Source organism: Nicotiana tabacum, chromosome 16 (genome assembly GCF_000715075.1).
Source record: "Nicotiana tabacum cultivar K326 chromosome 16, ASM71507v2, whole genome shotgun sequence".
Lineage (NCBI taxonomy): Eukaryota > Viridiplantae > Streptophyta > Magnoliopsida > Solanales > Solanaceae > Nicotiana > Nicotiana tabacum.
In genome coordinates this window covers 68,689,598-68,700,327 of record NC_134095.1, presented here as the reverse complement: position 1 = coordinate 68,700,327, position 10,730 = coordinate 68,689,598, and the positions used below count along the sequence as shown (strand labels likewise).

Below are 10,730 nucleotides of genomic sequence, written 5' to 3'. Positions count from 1 at the left end.
TACATTGATGTAACGTGATTCGAGGTATGTTTTCGCGACGTTGCAATTCCTTGTAAAAATAATAATAATGATAAAAGCGGTTAAAAGATAAAATTGGCACGTAAGTTCATATTTGTATAAAATCAGATAATCAAGCCGAATATAACAGTTGAGCGACCGTGCTAGAACCACGGAACTCGGGAATGCCTAACACCTTCTCCCGGGTTAACAGAATTCCTTACCCGGATTTCTGGTACGCAGACTGTAATATGGAGTCATTCATTTCCTCGATTCGGGATCAAAATTGGTGACTTGGGACACCCTAAACCTCCCAAGTGGAGACTCTGAAATAAATAAACAAATCCCGTTTCGATTGTCCTTTAATTGGAAAAACTCCCCTGCGCCCTCTCGGGTGCGGAAAAAGGAGGTGTGACACCAGGTACCAAGATATTTTCAGGTACTGAAAGAGACATACGCGACCAAGTCCACGGCAGAAGAACTCGAACAAGTGTCTTTGTTCGAAAAATCCCTGGAGAGAAAATTTCACTTGGGGACAGGACTCAACCCCGTCAGGATTTATTAGTTTCCTTAAAACTATTGTTGATTGTTTCGCGTGGTCGCATGCGGATATGACAGGTATCCCTCTAGAGGTGGCCATGCACAAGATAAGCCTGGACCCAAGCGTCCCACCAGTAAGGAAGAAGAAGCGCCTAATAGCCGAGGTTATAAATAGGTTTGTTAAAAAAGAGGTAACTCGGTTACTTGACTTCGATTCAATCCGGGAGGTAAAGTATCCTGATTGGCTAGCTAATGTAGTTGTAGTTCCAAAAAAAATCGAATGTGCATAGATTATAAAGACTTGAATGAGGTGTGCCCGAAAGACTCATTCGCACTGCCGAACATCGATCAAATGATTGACGCTACGACCAGGCACGAGTTAATAAGTTTTCTCGACGCCTATTTCGGGTACAATCAAATTAAGATGAACCCGGAGATTAGGGAAAAATATCGTTCATAACAAACTTTGGTACATATTGCTATAATGTGATGCCCTTCGGGCTTAAAAATGTCGGAGTCACTTATCAGAGGCTCGTGAACAAGATGTTCGAGAAACAAATAGGTAAAACAATGAAAGTATATATAGATGATATGCTGGTCAAGTATTTGAATGCAGGTGACCATCTAAAACACCTCTAAGAAACCTTCGATATCTTAAAGAAGCACAACATGAAATTTCACCCTGAAAAATGTACGTTCGGAGTTAGCTCCGCTAAGTTCTTGGGTTTCCTAGTGTCACAAAGAGTGATTGAGGTAAATCTAGATAAGATCAAAGACATCGAGGACATCCCAAACCAGTTCTCAAGTGTGAAGGAAGTCCAGAGGCTAACCGGAAGATTGGCCGCCATAAGCAGATTCATTTCTCGATCTTCGGAAAAATGTCATCACTTCTTCTCACTTCTGAAGAAGAAGAACAATTTTGAATGAACTCCAAAATGCCAACGTGCGTTAAAAGACCTGAAACGTTATCTATCGAGCCCTTCGCTACTATCAAAATCGGAGAAAGGCAAACAATTATTGATATAGTTAGTGGTCTCAGAGGTAGCGGAATGTGTTGTTCTAGTCTAGGAAGATGAAGATATGCAATCTCTTGTCTATTACGTTAGCAAAATTTTGTCAGGAGCAAAAACTCGTTATCCATACCTCGAAAAAATGGCCTTAGCTCTCATAGTCGCCTCTCAAAAGCTTAGCCCTTGTTTTTAGTGCCACCCGATAGCCATGGTGACAACCTTTCCCCTGCGAAATGTCCTTCACAAACTTGAGTTGTCAGGTCAGCTAGCCAAATGGACATTTGAAATTAGTGAATTTGATATTGAATATAAGTTTAGGACTACGATCAAGTCACGGGTTTTGGCCGACTTTGTGGCCAATTTCAGTCCCGGGTTACTGCCTTTGGCTGCAAAAGAAGCGGTGTTGGTGTCGGAACAACATCAAGAGTTTGGAACTTGTTCACGAACAGAGCTTCCAATGTGAAAGAGTCCAGGCTCGAGGTGGTCCTAATCACGACCTCGAGAGAAATCCTGAGGCAAACCATAAAAATTGTTCCTTTAACTAACAATGAAACCGAGTATGAGGCAATGATTGCCGGACTCGAATTGGCCCGGGGACTTGGCTCCGAGGTCATAGAGATCAAATGTGATTCGCAGCTGGTGGTAAACCAAGTATATGGGATCTTTGACACAAAGGAGGAACGTATGCAATAGTATGTTATTAAAGTTCAAACTTTGCTCACACGGTTCAGGGAGTGGTCGATCACCCACATCCCGAAAGAAGAACACGTAGAAGCACTCATGAAGTTAAGGACACCATGTCAAGCATATGGGTATTTTTGTCCAGGAGGTAAAATTTTATTAAAGCACTGGCTAAAGAGTAAATACATTTTAAACAGTGGCTAAAGAGTAAATACAATTCTAATTAGTGGCTAACTGTGCACTTCCCCTACAAGTACGGTGTTCATAAAAACCCGAAAAATCAAACCAAACCGACCAAAAAATTGATACTTTTTTGGTTTGGTTTTGGTTTTAAATTTTAAAAACCGAACAAATTTTGTATAGTTTTGGTTTTAATAAAAAAATAACCGAAAAATCGATTCAAACCGACTATAGAAGTAGCTATTTAAAATTTGATATTACACCTATATACATATATATTTTTTATACAAAGTTTCTAAAATTTTATGGTACATGTTAATCGTTTACACTTTTAGTCTAGTTTTTTGCTATTATAATAATCTAATGTTTTGCCTTTACATTCTAGCTGTAGTTTTCTTTTGCTAAGTACGAGAATCTATTTCATGTTAAAAATATCTATTTTTAATCGAGTCCTTAAATTATTCATCACTATTTGATTCAATTATTATCAATATATCTTGATAAATGATAGATTTCTTAAAGAGCAATTGGTTTGATAGTGTTATGTTGAAAATGTAGTCGCCGGAATATGTGTTTGATAGACCGATAAAAATTCCAAAAAAACAAACAACCAACATAAATCAAATCGATAAAATCCCGACTTAATTGGTTTAGTTTGGTTCGAATAATTAAAAAACCGGCTTACTTGATTTGATTTCTTTTTCAGGGAAAATGCAGTCCCACCCCTACCTACAAGCATTTATTTAGAATACAAATAGCAAACTGAAACATGTTAGTAACCAAAACAAAATTAATGATTCCCGTAGCAGTGCCAGAACGGAGTATATGTGCTTGAGTGTATCTTTAAAGCTCAATTGTGATGAAGATCCCCTGGTGGAGACATAAAGACTTTATGTCTCCATAGTTAATTGATAACCACATCACCAGAAATGAATACTAGTACCTGACTACAGTAATTAACAACTTTTTCGTTGTAGCCAAGAAAGATCCACCTGCACTTAATTAGAAGTTCTTCCTTTTCCCTTTTCCCAGGGGAACGGGGTGGGTGGTGTTGCTCATTATATTTAATATTTTAAGTTTACGACAACATAAAGATTTGGTGAAAATCTAATCTTAGAACCCTATGATGCAGGATAACAGCTTTACCGCTGAATCATTATCCTCATCATCTATAATTAGATACAAGGTTTGAAGAATGATTCTGTGTGAGACATTCATTATACATAAAGTAAAAAGGATGAGAAAGAAACAAGAAGAATACAGTTAGAACCGAGCCCAACAACGAGTGCATTTAGCCACACAATCACCTTTGCAATCGACGTTGTAGCCTAAAACTTTTGGATTTCGAAGTAGCACTTTTGTCAGAGTTTTACCTTCAATCCCCCATTGTTTCGCCAAGATTTCCACATTGTTTTTCATTTCATCTTCAAGGCTACATCCAAGAACTTCTGGGAATTTCTTAAGAAGTTTAGTAAGATCATCATCGGTAAGGCTTAAGCTCCTTAGATAATCCAATATCTCATTCACAACTTCAAGTCTTGGAACCTCTTTCTTCCGTTCTTCATACCAATAAGGCGAATGTATCTGGCCAAATGCTTTTCCTAAGATTTTGTCTTCCTCCTCAGGGCTAAATTTGAATGCAGACAGAGCTTCTCTGCTATCATTCCATGTTTTCTTCTCTTCTTCAGTTAATTCTATATTGTCAGTAGCTGTTGAATGCAACTTCCATTTCTTGGGCAGATTATCAGATGTCCAAGATCCTTTGGTGACATTTGATGTAAAGTTATTCGAGCAATTTACATACCACCCTACTAGATTGTTTGCTGCTATTGAGCCAGAATCACACTGTTGAGTAAGAAAAAGGTATTATGAGCTAGTTTCACCAGAGAGTATATTGGGCTGATATTAAAGACTGAACAACACGGAAGAAATGAATGATTTTGTAATTTATCAAAAACAACAATAAAACAACCACTCCTCAATCCCAAACTAGTTGGATCAGCTATATCAATATCCTCAAATAACCATTCTTCGGAAAATCATCATCTCACAAGGAGTTAAATTAACCTTCACCATCTTTCTATGGATCTTGCTTAGGCAGAATCTGACACACACTTGTTTCAAAATGCGAGGTTATGAATTCTTTTTCAACTTAAAAGTATGCAGCCTTTCCAAGATTTCAAATCTAAAAGCATCAATTGATCCATCAATCAACTATATCTTGGTCTCAAACTAGTTGGGGTCAACTATATGAAAGTCCTATATCTATTCTTCTTTTTTGAGCTTTTTCCAGACCTAAAAGCATGTCAGAGAACTGCGCTTTCCTTCCCCTAGATTTTGTAACATCAGAGATGATATAGGCATTCACCATCATAGACTAGCTGAAGATTTTTTAACATTGCAATTTTATAGAGTCTGCAAATACACAAGTACCAAGAGAATAACAAAGATAAAATTAGTTATTAACCAATACATTTAAAAATGAAATACAGTCAACCCTCTCTATAACATCCTCGTTTGTTCCAATATTTTTTGGCTTTTATAGTGAATGATTGTTATAAACTTATAACAACATTCGATGTTTAAATATTTTTTGGTTGTTATAGATAAAAGTTATCCAAAAAATCAATTATTTTTCCTTTTTTAATATTACATATAAAGATAATAAAATTATTTAAATTTAAAATCTCAAAAGATATGCATATTTCACTAGTTAAATATTGAAAAAAGCTATTACATTATTAATAAATTCATAACTAAAAGCATACAGATTTAAACTCTAAGGAGGACATTTTAAAGCTAGCTAAAAAAATAAATTTTTTCAAGATTGATGGAAGAATTTTGTAATTGTAGCTTTTTCGTAGATTTTATTCTATTATTAGCGATATAATGCTTGAACTGGCGAAGATTCATATCAAAATTTCAGCAAAAAAGTATCTAATAACTTTTCCTTGAAGACAATCTAAGAGCTTAACCGTTAAATTTTATATCTAAATATTTTTTGGAATTTATCCAATGGAAAAGATATCATGTGCAAATCTTCAAATCTTATGCAAGATAGAAACTTTGTTAAATGGAAAAGATTGTGTGCATATTTTTAGAATTATTATTAGTAATCTTAAAGATTCTATATGGTTGTTATAGAGAGGTAATTTTACAAAGAACGTTCTGCTATAAATATTGATGTTGTTGTTATTGGTAAAAAGATGTTATAGAGAGGTAAAATATAACTTAAAAAATCAGTTTTGAGAATAACTTGGCTTTTACAGTGAATGGTTGTTATATAAGGATGTTGTTATAGAGAGGTTCGACTATAAAAATATTCTTTTTTCTAACTTAAATGACGCCTTTTCCATTTGATTGTTTCAAATAATTTGACACCATTTCATTTATACTTTTTCTTTTGTAACAGTGGTGTCCAGGCCATTGGGTGCACCTCAATTATTCCTTTTCTGTCTTCGCTAAAATTTGAACACTGGTTACCCGCTAATTTTCATCCACTTTATTGACCACCATTGATTGTTCCATTCATACTATTACTCTATACAACTTTCAGAATTCTTGTGATGTTTTCTCTATCCACTTTTCAACTGATATTGTAACATCTCATACTCTGTATCTATTAAGCATAGTCACATAAAATAAAACAGAAATAAAAAAATAATAATAATAAATCACGAAGGAGATAACATGGTAATTTGGAGTCTAGTAGCCCCAGCATTAACTCAGGGATATTGAGATTAAATACCACAATTTCTAACCCTTGAAACGAAACTAACCACTCAATGGTTTCTACCAAAATGCAAAAGAAAAGAAAAATGTAAGGCAGAAGTTATACTTACACCAGGAGAGGAGAAGCATGATACGGAGTTAAAGGTCAGCAAAGGAGAAGCAAATGATTTTCCTAGCATCCCTGCACCATAAAGCATAGCGTGAGAAATAGTTAATCGATCTTATCATTAATGAGGCAAATCTAAATAACAACGACGATGACGACAAAAACAACAATGGTAGTAATGATAATAACAAAATGAATAAATGGACAAATGCGAAAATAAAACTCTAGACACCAATATTAGAATCTGTCACACTAACTAATTTCCTAGGGAACATAAGATCGCAAAGCTAAAATCCTCAGTGGGTGGATCCCATAACAATAACCATCTCTCTGTTATTTATACTAGTAGGAGCAGCTCCATATTATACCATGAGGATGAGAAGTTACCGAACTAATCCTCCAATACTAGCTTACTAAGAGGTTCAATATCCTCCATTTTCAGTTAATGCATAGATCAAGGATCAAATACAAGAATTTGGTTATTAAATCCTTTGAGGAATGGTTATTAAATCCTTCATTATCCGAAAATGATCAGGTGTAGGGGAACCGAGACTAAAGACTTCTTGGAGCCTCAAATAACGCAAAGGTAGCAATATGTAAGGACATGATACAACAGAAATGCACACAGAACTTGGAATTTTCATCATGTAAAATAGCGATCCATCATATTTATAGACATATATATTGATCGATAAGGTCCCTTATAGTGTATAAAACAACTAGTGCATTTGCTTGACAAGTAACTTAAGCCCCCCTCCCCCTGTAAAAAAAAAATTCCAAAAAGTTTCATGAGAAAAAGTCAAACCATCACGGTAGCATGGTAATTCTGGCACCACCCATTATCTGGTGCTTTTAAAAAATCAAGAGGCCTAAGATACAGAATCTGTTTCTTCTGCACATTCCGGAGACAATTCTTTGCAACATGATTACCCCTGGACCCCAACCATCATAGAATTAACCCTCTTCATAGTGTACAGCAACAAACTGTCCTCTTACTTGTAGTCAAGATATGCCAATTCCTCCATTTTCTCTCTTGTTTTGAAAACCACTCGTTACACAAACATGAGTTTTAACTTGATGCTACGCATCACACTCATCCTCTCACAGCATAAGCAGTGTTGTCAAATGCATGCTTAAAGCGCTTAAGCGACGCAAAACATGTTGAGCGCTCTGCTTCGTTTCGATTAGCATGCCCTTCAGTGTTGTCATTAAGGCTCTAAGACATACTTTTCCTAGCCAATGAACGAATCCTGAAGAGGCGACACTATACAATTGATATTTCACTTTATCGTAATTTTATTCAATTTATTTGTCCATATATTTGTTATTCATGTGTATTATTATTACTGTTGGACTACCCACACATTTTTGTAATTTTCTCCATTTGAGCCTTTCTTCATTAAAGTTCACGCTTTATATGCGCCGCTTAAAGCCCCAAACGACCTAAGAGTTTTTTTTGTGCTTTTTGCCTTTGATAACATTGACCATAAGGTTCTGACAACTCTTTTTTTTTCACGTAGGCCCATGTCAAAGAACTCAAACTTAATCACCATTTCCTTGGTATTGCTTCTTGTTCGTAATCAGTACGCTACATTCTACCTAAATCCAGCTTGGTAGCTCCTGTACATATACTTAATTATATATTAGTAAATGTTTTAGTCATTTTCATTGTAATGTTCATGAATGGTTTAGACTATTACAAAGAGAAGCGTGTCAGGCTAATAGAAGAAAAATTATTAAAAGAGAAAATTAATAAATTCCACAAGACACGACAAGATTTACGTGGTTCGACAATTTTTGCCTACTCTACGACCACATAGAGAATAGGTTTTATTGTTGAAGAGAAAAGAATAAATTGGGATGAGATGATCCGTAAATGAGGGGCATAGACATATTTATAGGTTCTAGAATACTCGTTGATGTAATCGCATATGTCATAGGAATGAAATTTAGAGATAAAGTCTCTCACCTGACAAACTACTTCACATTATTTTTTCTTCTTTGCAGACATTGCAAAGTCATCACTTGCCTATTGTGTTTGCCCTTTTTCTCTTTTCAATTTCTTTCTTTCTTTTCTTACTTTTAAATTTGTACCGGATTTGTGCCCTGCAATCACATGTACATTAAAGAAAAAGAATTATTATTCTCTAATGTGATACCTTCACAATATTAGTCTTGAAGGACAATTGAGACAATACATAGCTTTAGCTTATCAACAATGACTACTTTGGTCAACATGTCGGCGGGAGTATTTTATCCTTGTACTTCTGCAGGCAAAGAGTTCCTTCACTTATCAACTATAGGATATGATGATCCTTTCTGATCTTGCGTGAAATATTAAATTCTTGGCAAGACGAATTGCACTTTAACTATTACTGAAGAGTTCACAGTCGTCCTATTCTTTCCCCAACTATTTCAGAAAGTTCTTGAGCCAAATGATCTCTTTTTCATCTTCTAAGATTACCATGTATTCTACTTAAGTGGTAGATAGAGCAATACCTTTTTGAAGTCTGGACATCCAACTACCAGCAGTACCACCCTAGGTGAACGCATAGTCTGTAGTACTTTTCTGACTATCCAGATCACCCCTTAAGTTTTTTTTTTAATAAAGGTAACAGTATATTCATCAACACAAAGCTTGTGTTGGAATTTGGAAATCACATTACAAAAAAAGGAAGAGACATATTTAAATCTGTCCAAGATTCTTCTTACAAGGACTCTAACAACTCTAATAAAGTCTCCAAGGCCAGAAGCATGGAAGCATTGTTGTTGTCCAGGATTGCGCAGAAGCTTGTAAGCCCCCTTGACTGAGAAACACTTGTCTTTGTTCCCTTTCCAGATCACCCCCTAAGTTTGCATCAGAAAATTCTTGTAAGATAATATTGGTCATTTTAAAACAAAGTGCATTACTTGAGATGCCTTTAAGGTATCGCAAAAGTCCATTTTACACATTCCCAATGCTCTTTTTCTGGGCCTGACATGTATCTATTGATAACTCCAACTGCATGGGCTATATGTCAAGCCTAGTATATACCATAACATACATCAAACTTCCTATTGTTGAAGCATATAGTACTTTAGACATGTACTTTCTTTCTTCATCTATCTTTGGTTATAGCTCCTCAGACAGATTAAGTTACTTCCTAGCGGGGTATTTTTGGTCTTTCCATCATGATTGAATCTGCTAAGCACCTTTTGTATGTATGATAAGTACAAAAGTTGGAAAAGAGATGATTTGGCTCAACAACTTTCTGAAATAATTGGGTAAAGAACAAGACTACTATGAACTCAGTAATAGTCAAAGTGCAATTCATCGTTCCAAGAATCCAGTGATTCATGCAAGATCGATGCACATCTAACTAAGGTATCATCATATCCGGGTGTTGATAAGTGAAGGAACGTACAGAGAATCGAAGAACCCTGCCAACATGTTGACCAAAGTAGTTGGTGTTAATAAGTTGAAGCTATGTATTGCCTCAGTTGGCTTTAGGACTAATAATATAAGCGTGTCACACTAGAGAATTGTATTTTTTTTCTTTGATACATGGGTTTTTTTCTTCTTTAGGTACTTTATTTTTTTCAGTATTCGAGATACATAACCAAGATTAAATCTTGTTTTCATTTCACCCCACCAATTTCATATTCATCGACCCACTATCAAAAGCCACTTTTACTGAAACAACTAACCCTAGAATAGAGAGTAACATCCACAATAAATTGAGTTCCCAGGCATAAAGGGTTCAGATGAATCATAATAATTTACAGATGTCAATTGGACAATCCACCAAGAAAACACCTACAGCTCCGAAACAAATAAGTAAGAAAATCATCTATCAATCAATAGTTAAAATTCATGAATTATACCTTATATTCCAGCCCAGCTTCAAGAATGAATGGGGAAGTCAGGAAGCAGAAGAACAACAGAGAAAAATCTTGGAAACAGATACCACAGTTGAGCTCAAGTAAAGGGAAGAGAATGTACGGGTACAATCCCAATTGAGGTTTTTGAGTGTGCGAGAAGGGGACAGGAAAATGAACTGTGTCCTTTCGCTCCATTTGGGTGCCCGAGTTTGAGAACGAAAGGCCAATAATCTGCTGAGATCATCCAATTTTTAGTTTGACAACTTTTTTTTTATTTAAAAGAGTCACATTTGGTAACTCAACCATTAAGTTATTCACATGGATAGTTTTTTACTGGGATTAATAATATATTCCCCATGTGGATTTGAAATTATATTTATTTCATATTTGGTCGTGAAGATTAACTGATAGGGTACAAATTGTATATCAAAATATTGATATACTAATTAACGGGATAGGCTCTGCTCCAGTACTGGGCAATAATCCTCTTGAAAAATGCCACGTGGACAAAAAGAACTTTTAAAGGTTAGATTTGCTTGTTCATTAATTAAGTGATAATTTTTTAACCATAAAGTAATAAAACGAAGAAATGTTTACTGCCCCCGCTTTCATTTTTTATTTCT

General features: G+C 35.4%; 1 protein-coding gene across 3 annotated transcripts; it reads right to left on the bottom strand.

The window, feature by feature from the left end:
- Positions 1-3,424: 3,424 nt before the first annotated feature.
- Positions 3,425-10,336, bottom strand: LOC107807165 (uncharacterized). Of its 3 annotated transcripts, XM_075232917.1 has the most exons (5): positions 10,111-10,336; positions 8,746-9,093; positions 8,216-8,513; positions 6,251-6,321; positions 3,425-4,253 (listed from the first exon to the last, which is right to left on the bottom strand). In XM_075232917.1, the coding sequence occupies exons 4-5, from the start codon at positions 6,317-6,319 to the stop codon at positions 3,672-3,674; spliced, it is 651 nt and encodes a 216-aa protein (XP_075089018.1). In that variant the 5' UTR covers positions 6,320-6,321; positions 8,216-8,513; positions 8,746-9,093; positions 10,111-10,336; the 3' UTR covers positions 3,425-3,671. The 3 variants fall into 3 exon arrangements, with proteins under 3 accessions (XP_075089018.1, XP_016486982.1, XP_016486981.1); XM_016631496.2 differs by lacking the exon at positions 8,746-9,093 and having other exon boundaries at positions 8,216-8,352; XM_016631495.2 differs by lacking the exons at positions 8,216-8,513; positions 8,746-9,093 and having other exon boundaries at positions 10,111-10,334.
- Between the last annotated feature and the right edge of the window lie 394 nt (positions 10,337-10,730).